General features: G+C 35.9%; 1 protein-coding gene across 4 annotated transcripts in view; it reads right to left on the bottom strand.

Moving 5' to 3' along the window:
- Nucleotides 1-22,006, bottom strand: part of NECTIN3 (nectin cell adhesion molecule 3) — a 67,197-nt gene that overhangs the window by 10,648 nt on the left and 34,543 nt on the right. Inside the window, exons 5-7 of one of the 4 annotated variants that reach the window (XM_086762743.1) lie at nucleotides 20,446-20,597; nucleotides 5,272-5,410; nucleotides 3,838-3,919 (exon numbers count right to left, since the gene is read on the bottom strand). In XM_086762743.1, the coding sequence (XP_086618869.1) occupies nucleotides 3,838-3,919; nucleotides 5,272-5,410; nucleotides 20,446-20,597 (373 nt within the window). Of the gene's footprint in view, nucleotides 1-3,837; nucleotides 3,920-5,271; nucleotides 5,411-7,972; nucleotides 10,771-20,445; nucleotides 20,598-22,006 lie in introns of those variants that run through there. The other 3 variants (XR_015260585.1, XM_086762751.1, XM_086762737.1) reach the window with 3 other exon arrangements.

Below are 22,006 nucleotides of genomic sequence, written 5' to 3'. Positions count from 1 at the left end.
TGTCAAACACTGCCCATCTCACTCATGTTTCTCAAAGTAGTTTTGCTTCTTAGAGATCTATAGAGAAACTAACTCTAATGATTCAAGGGATTGCCTGAATTAGTGCCCCCTCTCCCACTCCTTCTGTAAATATTAAGCAACACAAATTCCTCTAAGTCACTGGAATTCTTCCATTGCTTAACTTCCTCTTGTTGCTCAAACTCAGTGGCCAGAGATTCCTCTCTCAACAAGGACATACCTGGAGGCTGCTCACTACTCTTTTACATTACATGCAAAAAATACTTCTGAGTAACAATAGTATTTCCATGACAATGATTATTAAAAAAAACAAACTATACAAAAGCAATAGCTTTGTTGCTAAAAAAGTGGATAAATAAGAACCTACAGTCCTTACAGTAAATAAAATTATTTACACCACAATTTCTTCTTTGTTCCACTTACTATGTTTTGGACTTCTGCCTACTCTTTCAGGGCCATAAGAATTGTGAAGAACCGGTTCACTTAAATGATTCACATAAAGACAAATTGTTATCTGCAAACACCAGTACAGAAAAAAAATATTACAAGTACTCCGTTACATAGAACTCTTACATACATGTAGCTTATTATTTAACATCAGCACATAAATGCTTGAAGCATTCTTGAAGTATGCTTGAAGTATGCTTGAAGTATGCTTGAAGCTTTCAAGTTTGAAGGAATAACTATGACAGATATTGGCTATCCAGCATTGTCAAATGTCTACATCCTCCTCCCTCATTTTAATACCAATACCTGTCTACTCAGATATGAGTAAAATCTAGTTAACTATTGACTGCTGGGACACAAACATGAGAATTTAATCTTATTCAGTTGCATTTGGAACACTTGACAAGATCAAAAAAAGCTACCATGCGTGATTTGAACAACCATCATACATATTATTAAAAAGTTTGCACATTACATGTAACAAATTACCAGAATCAGCTTAAATTGAATTGATCCACTTTCAGTCCTCACCGTGAGTATGCAGAAGACAATATTTAAGTTTATTCTCTTTTAACTTTACTTTGCACCTTCGTGCAGGTTATCATTTCCACTCAGATTGAATCTGATCATCTACTGCTGTTGACAATGCAGCGACACTTCATCTGCAGTTCATTTCAGTAACCAGAAGTATACAACCAAACTATATATAGAGAGGCTTACCAGCATTCTTCTCATTTATGACTAGACAATACAGTTCAAACAGTATTTGGAAAAAATTACATGGCTAGTATAGACTTTCAGTTAAATAGAACAAGACATAGTGACAGGCTGCTAAATTGCTTCTTTTACGTCTTTACAGCTATTCAAATGTTGGCTTATTACACCAAAACAATGCCAGCTAGTATTTTGACACTTATTTCTATTAGGCAAAGCAGAAGCTTTTGCTTCATGTCTAACAGAGTATATGTTGATTATAGGTAGTCTCAGCTAGGAAGACTCAGCCTCCAGCTCCAGTTCTTTTCAGTTTTAGAGTTCCACAGAAGAGAAAAAAAGAGGTACACTGACAGTATTATGCCAACATCCTTTTTTTTTTTAAATAAAGCATAGTTAACATCTAGCCTGAAAAAACTAGTTCTTTTCTCTCTTTCCCAAAACAACTTACGATTCTATTTATCCAGCTTGAGGAAAATGAGTATTCAATTCAGTCTGTTTATGGTCTTTTCTATTTACAAAATATATTTAGATAAAACATTTTATTCTATGTTCAAAGACTACAGTCAGCTTCACCTTTTCTTAGTTCTTAAGTATTCACTAACAGAAGCCACAGTAAACAAAACAAAGAAAGAATTCAAAGACAGTAGAGTTCAGAAGAGGAAAACAATAAGGCATACACTTTATGAGTAGCCCTGTAAAGGATAAATGCACTTCCTTTTGTTATAATTTTGCCACCTAACAGCACTAGATGTACACATAACAGAATAGTCCATATCTTCTGATTCTGTAAGCAAAATATTTACCATAATATTTAAAGCATAGAAATGTGTTAGCAGAAGTATGATTCATCAATATAGCCATTTGCTGAGTATCGTAGTGACAGAAGAAAGAGTTACTACATAGTTAGTACAGAAAAGCATTGTTTCTTTTGTGTCATCTTAGGTGTTATATCACCTTCAAGATGAGAAGACCAAAACCTATTACGCTTTTTGCCAACTAAGTGTTTTATATCTTCATAATGTTATAATCATCAGGCTCCTACTAACAGTAGCAATGGATCTCAGAAAAGTTTCTTGCTTCATTCAGCAACAAGTATTACTCAATCTAGTATTTGTAATACACAATTTTCTTTTAATGCATTACTCTCATAAGAAAGAAAAGCTTTTATTGGCAACTCATATTTTAGTAACCAGCAGCCACATGAAGAAAATCTACAAGAATATTTTCAGTGTTACTCCATCAAACTCCATCTTTGAAGATGAGTGACGATTTTTTTTCTAGGGCATCTCTCTATTAGGGGGGAAAAAAAACCAAAAAAACCCCCCAAAAAAAACAAAAAAAGAGACTTCTATAGGTCCTTAAGGCTGCAAAGGTACACGAGAGTACTGGAAAAAAAACATTATTTCTTATAAACAAATGATTGTCTGAATTACCTCAGTATTATAATTCAGCACATCAGTGGTTAGAATCACAGTAATTATACAAAGTATTGAAGATGGAATAAGAACCCCATTAAGAACAATTACAATCTAATTCTTGCTAATAGGTGATTAAAGTTTTCTTCACTGTGAGCAGAAATCTAGAAATCAGACTGACTGATTTAATATTTATCACGCCCCCCAAACACTTTAGGGGCTATAGTCAGGATCTATATTTTTCATGAACAGACTCGTTTATTATATGAAGTGTAATAATTAATGCTGTTAACGGAAGCCGTCTCCTATTAACAGGTCCATTCTGTGTTGCATAGTGCAAAAGAAACCTGAATTCACCTGGAGTTTCACAAGCAGCCCAATCCAGGGCAAAGCCATGCTGTAACTAAGAAGGTCAAGTCCTATCCTTCCTTGCTTCCCACTTATTTTAACTGTCTCATTTGCTAGAATTTGCTTTCCTCTTTTATGTATCACCTCTATAATCCTGTTATATCAGCCTACACTCACACAAACACTTAATGATGGTAAGCAACTTCATTGTTCATTGCTGTCTTGTTTGGACAGCACTACTTTGGATCACATGAAGCTACCTGTCAAAAGTATAGTAAAAAAATCAATTATTTTCACAGAATTAGTACAGAGTCTTTTGCTGGTGATAAAGATTAATTTAAGAAAAAAATATAAAATTACATAATTACAAGCATTTAAAAGCTATTTAGTGATCTTCACTGGGAATCAAAATCATACTTTGTTAAATTAGCCCCCCTAAAGCCCAAAATCCAATAGATCCCCACTACTCAAACCTTAACAGCTTAAAAGAACGGCAGTTGCAACTAGCAAGGAAGATGATGCTGAAGTCACTTGTTAAAGTCTACCAAGTATATTTTTTTCTCCATATGAAGATTGTTTTATAAAGTTACGTGTATTCTTTTAATCATTACAGAATTTCAACTATATCTTTTTCTACTTCAAGAGGAACAGAGTCTGTCAAATGTTGTTAGAGATACAAAAAGGATCTACCCACCAGTTTCCAGACCTTCAAGGATGACTTTAACAAGGACATAAGATTCAGATATCACGTATGTGGGGAAATGTCTTGGTTGTGAATCAACAATGGAAAAACTCTATACATTAGCAGGAAAGCAAAATCAAACTAAATTAACATAATAAAGGAAAGCTAACACTTTACCCACCTCAATTAAGATACATACAACCACTTACTCACCTGAAGCATAGCTTCTTTCTGTGGTACAGAGAATGCTCTCTCCTCACATGAGGATGGTTTGTGAGTGGGTGGAAGATCAATTCTGTAGTAAAGAGAGTGAAATAAGACATATTGTGTTTGTGAATTCCAACTGAATGGTCAGTTAGATATTATTTATTTATATTAGTTGCCAAATCATCCAACACTCAGGGACACATGCACCTTTCAGTTAGCCATGACATATACAGAACATTGTCACATTAACACACCCACCATAATTCAGCCACACACTTTCTGTAGAAAAGCACCACCTATAATATGTTATTCATCATATAAAGGTGTTAAGCAGGCTGAATCCCCTCCAACTATGCAGGATTAGGGACTACTGGTAGCTATCATCGCTTCTAGGTTATGAGTTACAGCTTGAGCAACATTTACTACTACAGCCTTTCTTTCAAAAGCCTTCTAGAAAGCTTTACAATCATTATGTGCAAGACTTCTCTACTATAACTTTCTCAGTGAAAACAAACGGTTATAAGAAAATTAAAATGTTTAAGACTATTCATATAAATATGCTTCAGCCACAGAATTTGAGAAACAAACGGTGTTTCTAACCATGTTAGAAACTACTCAGTTGTAAGAAAACACTTGATTCATCTTGCTAGCTCAAGAAATTCAAATGCTGACTTTTATTTTATGCTAAATTCTAGAAGTTATTTCATTCTACTCCTCATTAAGTATATACACGACAGACATTTTCATTTCTCATTCAGTTTAAGTGTTAACTGTATACTGCACATGTGAAAATATTTATATTTACAGATATTCAAAGCCATTGTCACTTGTCATGCATATTCCAAACAGGGTCTAGAGATCATCCATTTTTATCTGAAAAAATAATTTCAGACTTTTTTTTTGTTTGACCATATTGGATGCTTAAAAAAAAGTAAACTGCCTGTCTGTGCCAGAAACTTGAACAATCAACCAACATTCCAAAAAGTACATTAAGTCAGTCATTTTTAAGCACATATGTCTGTGGTTGCTTGCTTCATTTTACACACCTAGCCGGATAAATCTTAGCAGACTTTCACTTCCGCAAAGCATGGTCAATTTGCTCTCATGTCAGACCTACAGTTATTAAAAACTAGCAGTCTCCGTCAATCAGTTGAGGTGGACATCTCCCCTGCCCTCCAGCACAATCTGAGTAGTTTTCTTTCAAAAAACCTCCTGAAGACAAAGAATTACATTATCTCTGAAGTAATTCTTAGCTTCCTTGTTTCTTTTTCAGAAATGCAAGTGATTTTACATTTGTATACTCTGAAAATACAGCCCTGAAATTATGACAGCTGAACAGCTGCTAAGGAAACTCAGACATTTAAATTCCTGTATAGAACAAATACTTTCTGCATATTGCTTTCAATTAAAAAAAAAAAAAAAATTCCAACACATACTCACACTTTGTCAAGATAGGATGGCCTTTTTTTCCTTGGGGTCAGCAACACTGTCACAAAGATGGTAATGATAAAAAGAGCAAGGACTGCTCCAATCACAGCCCCTGCTACAGCAACAGATGATGTCTGCTTAAATGGCACATCTGCAATGTGATAGCATAGATTACACCTTCAAGAAGTTCACATACTTTCAATACTCAGATAAGCTATTTCAGCGTTGCTCTGAGAAATGTTTCTTCCTTCTGTGACCAAATAGAAAGCCTTGTCCTGCACTAGGCACTCTTGCAGTCTTGGCTCTGGTCATCCAATTAAAAAACTGGTTGAATTAAAAGAGCTCATGAATCGTTAATACAGTTTCCAAAATTTCATTGACTACTTTTAATAAATACTAGCTGCATGCTTCTATGTTTGGTTTCAATGCAAGATGAAGTTACAGAACACATACTTTGCATTTACATGAGCAAACAAGGTGTTAATTCAAAAAGCTAGACAACTATGGCTTTATTGGCAATCTTTCATTAAAGCCACTGAAGTCTACACAAAGGAAAAAGGGAAACTTGGAAGTCAGGGGAAAAAAGGTAGACTACTGGGAGCAATAAACATGCAAACTCACTAATACTTTGCTTATACTTATCAAAACAACCCTTAAGATCATCTATCATCTGTAGAACTTCACACTTCAAGCTATGAGAAACATTCATTTTTATAAATAAATTTTAACAAGAGAGGAGAAAGCTTTTTTTTTTTAAGAAGCATTTTTCCTTTGACCTCAGTATTGTCAAATCTAACATTTAACAACTTTCATACTGAACTAACTAACACACTTGTCTGTCTTTAAAGGTCACCCATTTCACCACACTAGGAATTAAAAAAAGTTTTAAATCTCAAAGCTGTGAAACCTGTGAGCATACTTTAATTCAATATCATCCATCTCAGTGTTTCAAACTTACAACAAAAGGCTTATCAAAAAGTTGCACAATTGGAATAATTCACATTAGTATCACTAAAACTTTTACCTGTAAAAGATGGGTAACATAGAGAAACAATGGTCGGATCTACATTGATTACTCAGTCAGAAAGGTAACAGCAAAGGATTTTGAAAACAACACAGCTCTATACTTGTAATATATTTCTAATGCAGCTTACTTCAGCTATTTTCCTTCTGAAATAATAATATGCTGTGTTTATCCAAAAATCACACAATCATCCTCTACTTAATCCCCTACCAGAGGAAATTTTAGGAGCCTTTCCTGTTATATATTCTATTCACAGGTCAAAAAAAACAAGACAACTATCTAATTTGTTTTACCAGTTACTCATAATTAAGTAATTGTTGTTCTACCTGTATGCTGGAAAGCAGGATGAAGGCATCTTTTTCTCATCCCTCATTTTGAAAAACAAACAAAATCAAGAACAAAAAACCCCAAACCAAACATCCAAACCCACTTTATTTCCAGTGTGATAAAGGGATCTCTGTCCTCTCACTGCATATGAAAGACCTGACAGCTGACTTCCCTGGGATCACTCATACAGGTATGTTTAAGTAGATCAAACAGAACTGCAATTACCCTTTTTTGCAACTTTCTTTAAATCAGAGATTAACAACTAGCCAGAAGCTAATTCACTCCAGAAGATCAACATAACATATCAGCTTCATTGATCACTGTTTTATTTTACAAAACAGCTTTCTTCGCATAAGCTCAATTTGTCTGTCAGTACCAGTCTATACACCTAAGAATAGTAATTCCCATTTTCTCCTGAAAAATGTGCATGTGAGTTAGGGGAAGGCTCACTTAACCACTGCACTTTAATTGGCTTAAGTTTAGTTTACACTGGGGGCCCTCTTGTTTAAGAAAGAAAGTTGCAGATAACTAATGTACACCATTAGGTCCAGAATTCATGAAGACGCTTTGATCTTGTGATCACAACTTCACCAGTAGAGTCTGACTGTTTCCTACTGCACTAACTTTCCAGTGTCTTCTCTTTTTTTTTGGTTAATTCTGCTATAATATTGAAATATTTTAAAGTATTATACGTCCAATGAAAGTTTAGCCATTGAATATTATTTGGGGTGAGATCACAATAGCCACCCGTTTACCTCTAAACACCAAGAAAAAGGGTAATATCCTGGCAAGTGTAGCAACATACAGGAACTGAACTGAAGTGCAATTACCACAGGGCTCACTTAGTTTGCTTTGGCAAAAAAGTAGGCACACAGACTATCAGTCTAGCCAGATAAACAATCAGAAACCTTGATCAGCCAAGCTGAACAAGCCAGAGAGCACCTAGGATGTGCGGTGTCAGCTGCACAGCATTTGAACAACCACAGTTGGTCAGAAATAGATGGGAATTGATTCACTCCAAGAAATATGGTTAAAGCAGAGCTATAGCAACTGAAAACAAAATTAAAAATAATTTTTTTTTTTAAAGAATGTGAATCCTAGACAGTGTATTGGCTGTGCTTAAAGTGAAACTGTTTGGACAGCAACTACCCCAATTTATCATTCTCAAGGTTAATACTTCAAAAAATATTTTCTAAAGACACTTGGTTTATAAGCTTAGGGTCTCCAAGAGGAAGTGCTAAGAAGTCAGTCTTAAATAGCTTAAATACCTTAGTGCCTTCTACCCAGTGTCTGGTTTTATTATGCTTTTTCATCTTCAATTTTAAGAATTTATCTTTCAAACACTTTTGAACATTACCTATGTTCCAGAATGTAACAAAAAGTTTATTCACACAACACCCATTTATACTTACAATAAATTCTTTTTACAGCAGACATAATGTACAAAACATTGCAACGCGTGTAAGGCCTATCCCTATAATCAACTTCAATTCCAAAACATTTCAACTTTTAACCCATCAGAATTAAATATATATATCTTTTTAGAAATCAAAACAAAAAATCCACAGAGACAAAAGCAAAATATCCCATGTGGAGAACAGGTTTATGGTTATGTTTATTTCCAAGTAACACCATCTTTTAAAGATGATATATCAAGTATTTTTTATTTGAAGAGAGTTCTCTTTATTACAGAAATAATTTGGATCAGAACCTTCAACTAGAGTTTAACTCCTTTCCTTGTGTTTGCACTCAAACTACAGAGACACACAATATCATTTGCTAGTGTTGTTGAGACTTTGAGCAACCATTTACCAGTACTCCATTAATCCAAACATGAACTTAAGTAGTTTAGGGATGCTTTTCCATTTGAATTTCAAATAAAGCTGTTGTCTTAATCTTTTTTTGAAGACATGCAGTCATATGCAATCACAGTGTATTGTCTACAATGCTCAATATAACTATTTTTGTGAAGCTCTGAATGCTGAAAGCTACCAAGGATCACAAGGATAGAAAAGAACTTCCAGCATGAATGCTCATGAAGCAGCTCTAATTATGCAGCCTATTTCACTTCATAGGTAGCAGATCTTTTTCCCTTTTCAGGTTTCAAATACTAATAGCCTTATCAGCTTCATTTTCTCAAGCTAAACACTTAAAAAATGGCACTTCAAAGGATCCACTATTCTAATTATGAATTTATCATTGTTCTGTAATTCATCTAAAGTTATTTCATTCGTCCCTACATAATCAGCAGAATTAGTTTGGTGAATCTGCTCAAGACAAAGTCAAATGAGATGTCCTACATACAATGTATACAACATCATTTTGAAGAACATGTTGTTAAATTGGTTTCAATTTTTGCAGGGAAAAAAAATCCACTGCAGTACAGAGACTGCACAATTTACCTAAAGTGTTTCATAGGTTCTGTAGTTGCACCACTGGAGAGTGCGTTTTTCCTATATAAAGTAGCAATGCAAATGTCCACTTCCCAACTAATAATCTGAAATTCTAGTTAGTCTCTTCAAAGCAAGCATTTTAACTTGTTCAGCAGCAACGTAAAACCCCTGTTTTAACTCCTGGTCATAAAAATTCTAGCAAATGCTTTGACACCTCTTAGCATGCTTAATGTTTATTGGCACCCAGGAAAATAAGGAAATTCGCATTAGCCTCCAGCTTCAACATCTGTTAGTTGTTTTCTTAGTTGTGTCCAGCTCTCCAGCTTTCAAATTCAATGGTAAGATTCCCACAAAGTCTCAGGAACAGGTCTCAGATTGTACCCTATGTAGTTGCAAAAATAGTCTTGTATTCATTAGTGAGTTTTGACATCCTGCCAATTACAGGCCTAAAAATACCTTACTATATGTATATACACACACTAGAATAAGTTTTAGAAATCAATTACTATAAAAAATAATTTTTCATCTTATTCAAAGACAACCCTTCGACCTGTTTACACAGTTACTCCTCAAAATCTTGTTCATAAGTTAGCTTCAGTGCAATAACTTCTTTTAAGTACATAGTTACAAGAAGGCTCATTAAAATGCTAAGAGGTATTCATTTCTGTGCAGAAAAACCTAAAGATAAAGCTTTGATTCTGCTGTAACTCATTTTAATTGGTAAAGTATTTGCTATACAGAAGCATTAAGTTTACCATGGATGGTATCTAGATTGGACTAATTCACTTAATCTGCAAAGTAAATGCCTCAAAGGATTATATTGGATCATCGCCTTCGGTAAACTTTTTAAATCAGAGAGCCAAGACAGGAACTTTTTATTCTTAAACAATTTTGAATGGCAACTTTAATTTAGCCTTTTTACCTCTGACATAGACCAATATAAGCACTCTGCATTAAAACTCAAATCTTAAACAGTAGTACAGCATTGAGAGAAAAAGCAGCTCAAATACATTGTCCCCAGATTCAGTATTTCCATTTGTCAAGTCACAATATAAAAACCTTCAAAAAAAAAAATCAGTTTCAAAGAGTTTATTCCTGCTCTTAAGTATAAACAATCTGAAAGTGATCAGCCAATGAAATGAACTGTAGGTACACGTTTAGCTTTCAGTGGTCACTACACATACCACTCCCTCCGAGATATTACTGAGCCATCTATGTGAGAAACAAAGTCTTCTTCATTGTCATCATAACATTCACCACCCATATACTTCATTCCCAATGTTCCACCTTCATAGTAATCCATTGGTCTTTCATAACATTCCTGGTACCTGTTAATATTGTCAATATTGTTCCACTCTGGTTTTTCATGCTCTTCTAAATATGCTTTAGATATTAAGCTGTTCATTGGATGCTTTATTTCTTTTTTTATACTGTCAGGGTAAGAATCCACATCATCTGACTGAAGAACATCTATTTGAGACTCTTTTTGCATATCTGATGGTGGAATGTAGTTCTTAGCAAAGTAGTCACCTCGGAACGTCCGTCTTCTCCTATAGCAGATAATTCCAACCAGAACACTGACAAGTATTAGGAAGAGAGCCCCACCCACCGCACTACCGATGATGGTACCCCAAGTGTCTTCCTGCATTGCTGGCAAGGTTGATGTTGGGAAATCTATTATTCTAGGTTGTGTTGCTAAACCTGTGATGCCATCAGTCGAAGGATGCCAGGGAATCGTGGGCAGTCGAGTGGTAGTAGTAGGAGGATCTAATGGAAAGAGCAAAGAAGTAGACAAGACACAGAAAAGGCACAGAATGTCAATGCAAGCTAAATCAGTTAAGGGTTTATAAGAAAGCAAAGTTGATGGGTATGTTCTACAAGAATAGTTTTTCATTCTCAAATTCATGGCACTATGAAAAGTCTTATGCTTTCCACAGGCTTTGAACTACTTCATTACATGTGGTTTTGAGCCATACTGCAGCAGGACAGGAAGCATGGGGAGAAAAGAAAGTAAAAATCTTTAAGTAGACATCTTGCCCTCCTCAAAGTAAGGAGATGCAGCTTTTCTGCTCAGATGTTCAACTGTTCACAGTTCATTATTTACCTCCCCCATGGAAGAATGCTGTCTGTCGGGAAAAACTCAAGCAGTCCTCTGTATTTCCAGCCAGCAGTTAGGAATACTAGATTAAGAGAATTTATTATGTCACAGAGTTAATTATTTCACATTAAATTCCCGCTTCAGAAATTGTTCAGGGCACTGAATGTAAGAATGAAAAACTATGAGTTGTGTGCTCAGTCAGCAGCACATGATCTACTGATTTTTAAGGTATTCTCTCCAAAAACATTTGTTGCATTAATAAACTTACTCAGCTTCACCTTGGGATTAGTGAAAGAAGCATAGTTAAAAATGGCATGTATTAATCTTAAAATAACACTTATGTTGAACCAGGAGCTTTCAGGATTTCAAAATAAAAAAAGGAACATTTCAAGCAAAAATTATTTCTATGCATTTCTCCTAAAAGCAATTTGATCCCTCATGCACAAAGAAATTTCCATATTCATGCCACAATATAAAATATCAACTGATTTCATGTCAGGTTATGCAAGTAAACAAGAGACTATCAAATACCAAGCTTCTCCAGACTCAGCTTTTTCATTTGTTCTTTAGGTCTACTGGAGATGTATGCATTTGTATTGAAGACAAGGTTGCAAATGATGGGCTGATGACACTGAGAAAGCCACCTGAGATTCCCAGTCAACTGCAATGTTATATGCAACTCCAGTTTCTATTTTTGAGCCACACTGCATAAAATTGGCTTTTTGCCTTGCCTAGTGCAAGGTAATATTAAAATCAGTTGAGCAACAAACACTAAACATGTTATTGTAGCTTGACTCTTTTAGAGAGAATATTACATGGACAGCCAAGTAGCTCATTATGTTATGTTATTTAGTTAAATGCCCATAAGCAGGATTCATGGAACTACTACTACCATATTACAGAGGCATCCTAGATTTGCCACCACAAGTAGTGAAACAGATGTAACTGGAAGCTCGACAGATCTCCAGTTCTTTGACAAATCATAACTTCAAAGATTCACAAATATGATTTTTCATCTTACTACTCAGAGATGGCCATACAATTCTGTCATACTAGACAGAATTGCCACACTTGTCATAATTGCTACAAATCATACTTCAGACTACATCTCACTGCTGAATGTAACATTAAGCTTGACATAGTAAGTTTTACATAGAGTTTCAAAGCACAAAATTCTATTTCTTTACTATGTAAAAGTGGTGATTTGTTAGGGAGCTATACATAAATGAATTAATTTGACAGAAGACAGGAAACTGAACAAGGAAGATGCATTACCAAAATGAACAGGAGGAATCCAGATTATGATTTTAGTAAAAACTGATTTAAAGTGAGCTTAATTTAACAAAGAAGTAGAGATTAAGTAATCCAAGTTTACCGGGGTTCCCATGTCCCACAAATCCATAGGTCAAGCAGTTAAACTCAAAACCCTCCTCCTTAAAAATGTATTTGCTTTAGATACAAGATTTGTTAGCTTAAAATACAATTTCAGATAGTACCAACAATGTGTTATTTGAGGCTATATATACTTTTTTTTTAAACTGGCTTTGCAATTTATTTATTTCCTTCTGATACTGAGATCTTAAGTCTCATCCTCCACACCCACAATAAAATACACATTCCCAAGTATGTACTATTTGCATCCTGCCAGGTTTAACTATCACATATGCAAAATAAATACAGTAGCAATTACATGCTATTAATATACTAAATTACGTGTTCTATGAAAAACTTCTCCCAAACGTCCGTTTCATCCACCAGTTGTCAGGTTGTCCAGCTGCATTATCTACAAGCACTCATCGACATATTATTCTTAAGTTAATTGCAAATGTATTATCAACACAGTGTTTGTTTATATGTATTCCTAGAATACAAAACCATGAATACTTCTACTCTATTTGTATCTTTTATTGTCAAAGACAAAAATCAAAATAATCCCTCCTTGTTTATAAGGCCAAATACAGCTAAGAACATGTGAAGTTAACATCTGATGTCACTCATTTCAGAATGTAAAACTAGACATTTTTATTTTAAAATGTTTTTTTTTTTTTACTTCCTGCACCAAGGAAGTTTCCCAAATAGAAAACCACATTAAGATAAGGAATGCCAGAGGTCCTTACCTCTACTCCATAACATTTTGCTTGCAAATCACATCTCAAATGCTATCGTCAAATTAAGAAAATACCACTCCATCTGTTGGTATGTAAAACCATTTTTTTTCTACTAAGAAGCTGTTTAATTACAACATTTCACATCATCACCAATACCTGTTTCTTTAAGTTCTTAATGCTTTCCACAAAACATTAAGTGCATCATTGATCTTAATTGTTTCAAATGGCACTTTATTCAAAAGCATCTTTAACATTTTACTTACGACCCAACTTTTAACAGCTCTCATCTTTCACTGATGTATGCTTATGTTGTTGCACAAACCACAACAACATATCAAAGTATCTATGCAAGCCAGGGAGCTGGAAGAGGCAGAAATTCTGAATAACATTTGGTTTCGTTAAATTCATCTTGATTTTTGTTTTTTATCTTATTATGTTCTGGGTCCCGTTCAAATCCTTATATATATATCCTGCAGTAATGATGAGGACAAGTCAAGACCCACAAAAAATTTATTCTACTATTACATTGCTACCACCCTCATTACAATAGGAGACATAACTGAAGAAAGCAAAGACCTATTTTCTAGTATAAAAGAGTAAACCCATCAGCTCCCTCCATACATAAAAAGAAGTCAAGTTTTCCTAGTTTGTTTCAAAGCTTTCGGTAGTTTTCTGCCAAGAAAAATAAGATTTGTGCTTTAACTCAAGTGAAGCTGTAATACCTTCTCAAACAAAGCACCGTGGTCCTTGTACAGTATGCTTTACTTATTTTCTAGATGTTTCCCACAAAAGTTGGTACCAACTTTCAATAGCTTCAGTATGATTTTTACTTTTCCATTTAATTACTATTCTTGATACAGTTTTCCCAGCTCTTGCAATACAAACAATTTTCCTTGGGCAGATGAGTTTCTACAAACAACTTTAGTAGAGACATTTAACTACATGGTATGTCTTGTGTCCTCAAACACTGCATCTCCCCACCTCAATCCCCCTGCAGTACATCCTTATTCAGCTGTCCAGGATCCATCTTTGCTTCCATGGGAATTCAAAGCCAACAAGAAGCCAAGTGTCAGAAAGATGAATGGGCAAAGAGATGGATGGGTCATCCTTAAAACTAGACCATTAGCTTCAAAATCTTCGGTTAAGTCCTGTCTTGATATCAACAAGCACACCATTGTAAAAAATCCACTAGAGAACACAGGATTTTAAAACTATAAACCATTTTGGATTTAGCCCACTATGAAGTATTTCAGGGGTAAGGTGACTAGCTCTATCCTAAGGAAGAAGAAAATTCAACACTCGTACACATCCCCTTCGGCTGAAATTTGACACTTAAACATTTCAGAAACAAAGTTTTGGAAAGGAAGGTGCCTTGGCTAGTTATGTATTAATACAGTCAAAGTCTGTCTAGTTTCAAAAACCACGATAAAGTCTAATTCTCCTCATTTAAAAAACAAAACAGAAACCCCACACAATTCAAGAGCCACACTGACTCCCATATCCCTTTCTTTGTCTTCTGCAAGACAAGGATCTGCTATCAGTTACTTATAATCCAAAAGTGAGTTGGCTTTGCACAAATTACAAGATCCCTCTCTTTGCAGTTGTCGTTTTACTAAGTGGAAAGTGTATATCTATCTATCTATATTATATATATGTTTGTACAGAGACATATTTAGCTCTGCTTCTTAACCTGCTGTTATTGTTATATTTCCCTTAGATGCTAAGTACTTAAAAATTAAAGTACTTGATAACTCTATGTAGCGAGGTATTATAAAAACAGCCCTTTCTTTCAACTGCTGAAAAACTGAGGTTGCAACTTTCTTATGACAGCAAGGAAATTAGCCTTTCCATGAAAGAAGGCTTCCTGAACATCTAAGATTGAATGATTTTGAAGTTTATCATTGTTTCTCCAACTATTCCCACTCTAAAGTCAAGTAGTGGATGAGGACACTGTGTAACCCTCTCCTCACAAAGTGTCTTGCATACATAGGTTCTATATTGGAGTTAAATACCTTTCTTAGGATCATTTTCACTTTGTTCCCCTCCATTTTGGCAGCATGATAGACATTAAGATTGAGATCAGCCTGCAGCAACCTCATAAATCATCCATTTTTAAAGTTCAGTGCACTTTTGCAGTTTCTAGCTGTGATACCACACATCAAATAGAACATTTTGGCATTTTTTTCATGACACAAGAGAACAACTTATAACTAACATAACCTCAAGCTTGCAAGTAATATTCAGGAACAACATTGAAAGTTCAAAGCTTGTTATAACAGGCAGCACGGAAGTTAGCAGTTCAGATGTCCTGGGACTCTCTTTTCTATACAGTAGAAAAAAGCAGTTTATCAATATCCCTTCTGCTATGTATTTCAGAAAATACAAGAGTGCCTGTACTCAGAATGCTCTCTCACAAGAGAAGTCTACATATGAAGAAACAAAAGCAATAACAATGATCAGCCTCTGCTATGCTAACCCTGACAATATCCACTCTACAAGAAGGTGACTGTACTTACAAGTCACATCTTCCTAGAATTGTAAGGATTACTGGCTAACAAAGGCTGACTTTTCTTTTTCCAAAAAGTAGTGTCTTCCAAAGGCAGTCATTTGAACTTACGACAGAGGAAGCAAATATGTTCCTATCTGAACATGAATCTCACAGGTCACCCCTCTCCTGCAAATGGAGAAAAGGGAAGCCTCTATAAACAGCATGAAGGTGATAGAACACAGAGTCAAGAAAATAAAGTTCAATTCTCTGTGTAAAAAAAAACCTGGGTAAATCTATATTAGAAGATGAAGTGCTTTACATATCAAGCTGACAGCTTGTTTAGGAAAATCCATTGCTGTAGGAACTTCAACAACACTTGATCACCTCTGAAGTCTGTAAGGAGCATGACCTGCTTTTGTTGGACAACTATAAAGGCAAGTTTAACTTTGCATTACTGAACAAGCATCATAGTTTAGCCCTGCTCGGGACCAAGCTACACAGTTTTTCACTGACTCTCCCCACCCTCTGAGGGAATGGGGAACAGTTAAGATAACAGAGACCTTGAAGTTTGAGATAAGGACAGGGAGAGATCATTCAAGTTACTGTTATGGGCAAAACAGACTTGACTTGGGGAAAATGACTTCAATGTAGTATTAATAAAACCAAAGCAGGATAATGAGGAAGAGAACAAAACTTCTCCCCACTCCTCCTTTTTCCCAGGCTTAACTTCATTTAAAGTTATCTCTACCACCTTCCCCACTCCAAGTGGCACGGGGGGAAGAGGGAATGGTGAATACGGTCAGTTCATCACACATCGCTTTACGCCACTCCTTCCTCCTCAGGGGAGGAACTCCTCACATTCCTCCCCTGCTCCAGTGTCAGGCCCTTCCCACTGGCTACAGTCCTTCATTAACTGCTCCAGCACAAGTCCGTTCTTCCACAGGGTGCAGTCCCTCAGGAAAAGGTTGCCCCAGCACAGGACCTCCATGGGCCGCAGCCTCCTTTGGGCATCGCCTGCCCTGGCGTGCAGTCCTCCATGGGCTGCAGGTGGATCTCTGCTCCTCCATGGGCCTCCACGGGCTGCAGGGGGACAGCCTGCTTCACCATGGGCTGCATGGGACTCTTGACCAGGAGCAGCATTACTCTTCCTCCTCCTTCTTCACCGATCTTGGTGTCAGCAGCTGTTCTTTTCACAAGAAATTCTTCACAATCAGCTCAGGCAGATGCCTCTCAGGTTCTCTTCACATCTTCTCTCTTCACTTCTTGTGGCTGAGCTGGGCAGAGTCAGGCTCAAACAGCCACCTAGCAGGAGGCCAGAGGGTGAGGGTTGCAAGGCCCACAAGGCTCACGACTCCCCCCTCTGGCCCCACGTCTGCTTCCTCACTTTTTAAAATTATTTTCTCCTTCTTAAATACGTTATCACAGAGGTGTTATTACTGTTGCCAATTGGCTTGGCCCTGGCCATGGACGGGTCCACCCTAGAGCCAGCCAAGTCCACCCACAGAAGCTGCCACAGTAGCCCCTCCCCACTACACAAAACCAGGACAAGAAGTAAGACATAGTGAAGATACATGTGCCCTAAAACCAATATTAAAAAAAAAAGTGTCTAGCTTCAAATACCATTTTAGTATTTTCCTATCCTTATAAAAGGATGTATATAACCTCCTGTAACTAAAAGCTAATGAGTCTGTTATTTAGTCCCGGTCAACTACTCCTATATTTCTCTATTCCACTTTAAGAGCATCAACATAAAAGGTTAGGAGCACAGAATTTATTAAAAATACAGCTTTATTTGTTAACAATGCATATTAGAACCAAAAGCTTTTTTTTTGCTCAGCTTGCATTCCAATCCTAAAACACATTTCAACTTAACAGTTATTTTTTTCTAGCAGTTAAAAAGCTTTACAACAATCAGCATCATGACTGTTCAGAAATGTTAGCTTCATAAATCCTCTTTGACAGCTTTTAATTAAAATTTAAAAGATTATGTGGTTATACAGGGTCTGCTAGCTTCGAAGTTTCACTTGGTTTTTGGCAAGTTTTATACAGTGGAAAATAGCTAAGATAGACAAATAAGCTAATTAAATGATTGCTCTACAGTACAGCAGTGCCATGTTCACCATTACTAGATAATATCTGCTCAATTAAGTCAAATATTAAGGTGGTAAGCAGCTTACCTTAAGTTTACTGCTTCAGTCTTATTTTCTGTACTTCAACATGAGTCTATGTTCCCTCCTGAATTATTATTAGTCAAGATGGACATTTTTGTTATTTCATAGTCATTAACCCATCCTGCATCATTTTAAACATATTTCATGTACGTGAAGAGCCAGTCACACTGAACAGTTATTCTCACATTTAAAATAAAATGTGCTTAATATTTATTTCTGAAAGCAATACAGGTGCTATACTTTATGACTGCCTCACCTGTCATTTTAATCAAGTCTCCTATACAGAAAAAGTTAATACACAATGCTTTTAATCAGTTTGGTATAATCTTCTAAGGTATCTAGAGCAGAGTGCTGGATGTTTGTCTCAGCATTAAACTGACGTGTACAACTTGTCTGAGCATTAGTCGTAATGACACACCACCAGATTTATTTTAAGTTGCCTAAAAATCACCTGCATTTTCTTAGACGTTGGTCATGCTACACCCTCCAAGATTAACGTTAAGTTTTTAAAAACTGAAATTAGTGTCAACTAAAGTATTTGTTTTTACTGGTGCGCATAATTTGTACAACCATGACCCTGTATGATCTCTAGCTAGGTGAGTCCAGTTCTGGCACTCCCTAGAAGGAGCCGAGTTCTGTTATATGCAATAAAGTCACGGCAGCAAAACAAATTCACTGAAGAAAGCTGAAGAGCAGCACATGTGTAAACAGTATCCATTAGTCCACACCGAAGGTCAACTACTGCAGCTTAACTAGCTCTGCAGTCAACTCGTGCAAGTTACATTGCATTTACCATAGGCTAGAACATAAGCCATCACCACAGCTCAACTAGCATGTATTTCTATTCTGCTTTTTCAAAAATTTTATTCATTTTAGGAAACATCACATAAGATTTCATAGTTAGCCCATTTTAGTCTGTTACCACAAACATAACTTGAATGATAGACTTGTATTTTCATGCATGACAGCCACGGTAAAAAGCATGTATTCTACTTACAGCAGATCATGTTCACAGAACTGACAACTTGAGAAGTTGTGGAACTGAAAAAACTTCCCCCCTATTCACAGTTAGAATAGGGCTAAGAACAGAGCTATACTCAGAAAACAGCAATACAGTTCAAGTGTACTGAATGTAGCATTCCAGGAGAATATTTCATTCTATTTAATGCTGATATTTTTTTGACTTGCTACTTCTTGCAATGTGACAGTCTTATAACCGTTTCGGGACTGTTACACAGTCATGTACACAGCTCCACAAAGAAAGCATTAGAACCAAGCATCCAAAAGTAACTTCTCGCAGAAGTGGCTATCATAATAACTTGCAGCATTTAACAGTCATGTAATAGCTAGAATTGTATACAATTTTTAAGTTGTTTACAAATAATTCCATTGACTCAAACTATTTAGAAGTTTCTAATCAACTAACATTAACTAGTCAGTTAATCAGAACTTACAGGTTTTCCACAATGGCCTGCAGTGTAGTTATGTCAGTCTGACTGAAATACTATACTTTGTTCTAAAGATGCCAAGTAATCATCAAATATGAATTGTGATACACGTGGCTTCAAAAATCCTGTACCATCAGTTTTAGTATTAAGTTTTCATTCTCATCTTAACGCTTACGCATTCATATTTAGTATTAGATTACTTGTTTGTAAGAACTTACAGTTTGCATCCTGTAACTGGACAACATGCACTCTGGCACTTAACTCACATTGTGGAATAACTAATGTCAAGAACTTACTGAAGAGCAGCAACACCATACAAACAGAACAAAGTTTTAATTTTCATGTCTATTGTTTTCCTTTAAAAAGGATAATATATTTGCACTTATTGACTAAGCTAGGTACTAGCTAGTTTAGCTAATCAGTTGTAGAAATATGGAGAGCTTTTTCACACTTGTACAGCACTATCATACACCCTAAGTCATGATGTTCTTTCGCAAAGAAGGTGTCATAGTAAAAAAGCAATTACATTGTGTTAATAAATACAAGGATGTTTTCCACAGCAGTGGTGCTAAACACACACATCTGCTATATTATACCAAGTAGATCAGCAAGAGTTTTGCATGATACTTAACTTTATGATTACTGGATATTTGTATCCCACAAAAAGAAGACTAATAACTGGAGTACAATGCACATGTTCAGAACATAATCCTTACTTCCTTAAAGCAGGGCATCTTTGACTTGTAGTTGTTCCCCTCCCACTAACATCATTTTTTTCAACATATCACAGACAAGGTACTTTTTATTGCAGTCAGTATTTCTTGCCAAAATGCAAGAAACACTGGGAAAAAAGTTCACCTACCAGGAGAAAGTAATCATCTCAGCAGCACTATAGGAACTACCTCAACCTTAAGATTTTCCACTCTATGTTGCTGTTATTGAAGAGTCAGTTTAATCCCAAATTTTACTGTAGCTCTCAAATCCATACTTTCAATAGCATTTCACACAATTAAAGGGCCTAAATATTTTATGCATCAACTGGCTCTTTGGTTAGCTATTTCAATCACTGACCTCCCCCCAAAAAAAAAATTGAGTTTACATTCTGTCTTTGCTGAGAAGTAATACTTACCTAATATGTAGATAGTCTTCTGATCACTTCTCTGACCAAGGGAATTAGTCACCTTACAGATGTAAGTTCCAGTGTAGTTGTAAGTCAATGGGCTGGTGAACTGCAGAGTATTGTTGACAGATAGCAATCCTTCAGGCCACTGTCCATCCAACCTAAAAAAAAAGTTCGTTATATTTCCACTGTAAATCTTCGTGACTAAAGTCTAAATGTAACAAGTTTAAAATAATATTTGCAACAATCTAGAAAGTGAACTTTTCACTGTGCTCGACATTGTCAGTGGGCTTTCATTGGATATTCACAGTGTCCACCTGAACATTTAGTATTTCATTTCTGTGCCAAGTTGTTTAAATATCAAATCTGCTGGTATTAGCAAGCTGTCTACAAAAGACCACTACTACAATTAAGACGACGTTATCTCAGAAGAACCTGCAGGAACAATCCAGCTCAAGCTCTGAAAACTAACAATGAAACTAGGATGCACCTATACTGCTGTCAGGATTATCTGCCTGTTCTTTTGCATTCAGTTGAGCTATCACAATAAATATTTCTGTCAGTACATGCTTCATTTACAGGACATTTTGACTAGGACTTCCGAGCAAGAGTTCAAGCAGTCTCTTCCCTCCCTACCTGCCTATTCTCATCCTCCATCACTTGTCCATCTAAATTGCAGCACTGAAACCAAATTTGGCGCTTGGTGATACATTTAGTGAAACAATTGGTTAAAACAAAATTGTTTCTAATCAACTAGTTTTTCCAAATCATTTCCCTGTAGCAATTTGCATGCAATTGCAGTAACAACTGTGTAAGTACAACAGAGAAAGGGGAAAGGGCAGAGGCACTGCAATTATTTTAACAGAGCTGCCAATTGCCGAGTAAACATCTGTGCAACTTTATGCCATTGCATCTCATTTTGCCTTTATCCAAGTATTAAGAACTAAGCAGGACTAAGTATTCAAACACACGATCACCAGGTCTCAGTATCTTGGAAGCATTCAGCAAGTATGATTTTGTTAAGTAGTACTGAAAAAAGCCACAGCTGACACTTCAAAATAGGTACTCAAATGGAAAAAAAAAAACAAACCACAGTTACCAGTAAACATGATCTCCAGCAAATGTAGGTGCAAGGCAACATGCCCATTGCTTGACTGACTGATTATTGCCCAGAGTTGCTTCAGTCATATCAAGGTGATAAAAGTGATTAAGCATGTACTTCATAATTCACAGGACTGGAAGTATTTATTTAAAAAAAAAAAATTCTAGTCAATTGGTTGGAAACTTCTACTTTATTAAAGTTCTCAGATGTGCAACATAATTTAAAATATTATTGACCATGAAAATATTACTATCCTAGCAAATACAATGTCACCTTTGCTTCCAAGTTATAAAGATTTTTTGGTGTGTAGTTCCAGAGGCTATTACAATTTGAAACCAGTAAGATAAGACAATTTCAAAACAGCTAGTTTCCATTTGCTTAACAAACAAGTTCTCCTTTTGTGTAGTGTTCCCCCTTGCCTCCCCTTGAAGATCCTCCATCAGTATTACAGCTTCTTGGATGGGTTTT

This window comes from Chlamydotis macqueenii, chromosome 1, assembly GCF_036417535.1.
Source record: "Chlamydotis macqueenii isolate bChlMac1 chromosome 1, bChlMac1.mat, whole genome shotgun sequence".
NCBI lineage: Eukaryota > Metazoa > Chordata > Aves > Otidiformes > Otididae > Chlamydotis > Chlamydotis macqueenii.
This window is presented reverse-complemented; position numbering and strand designations above follow the sequence as displayed.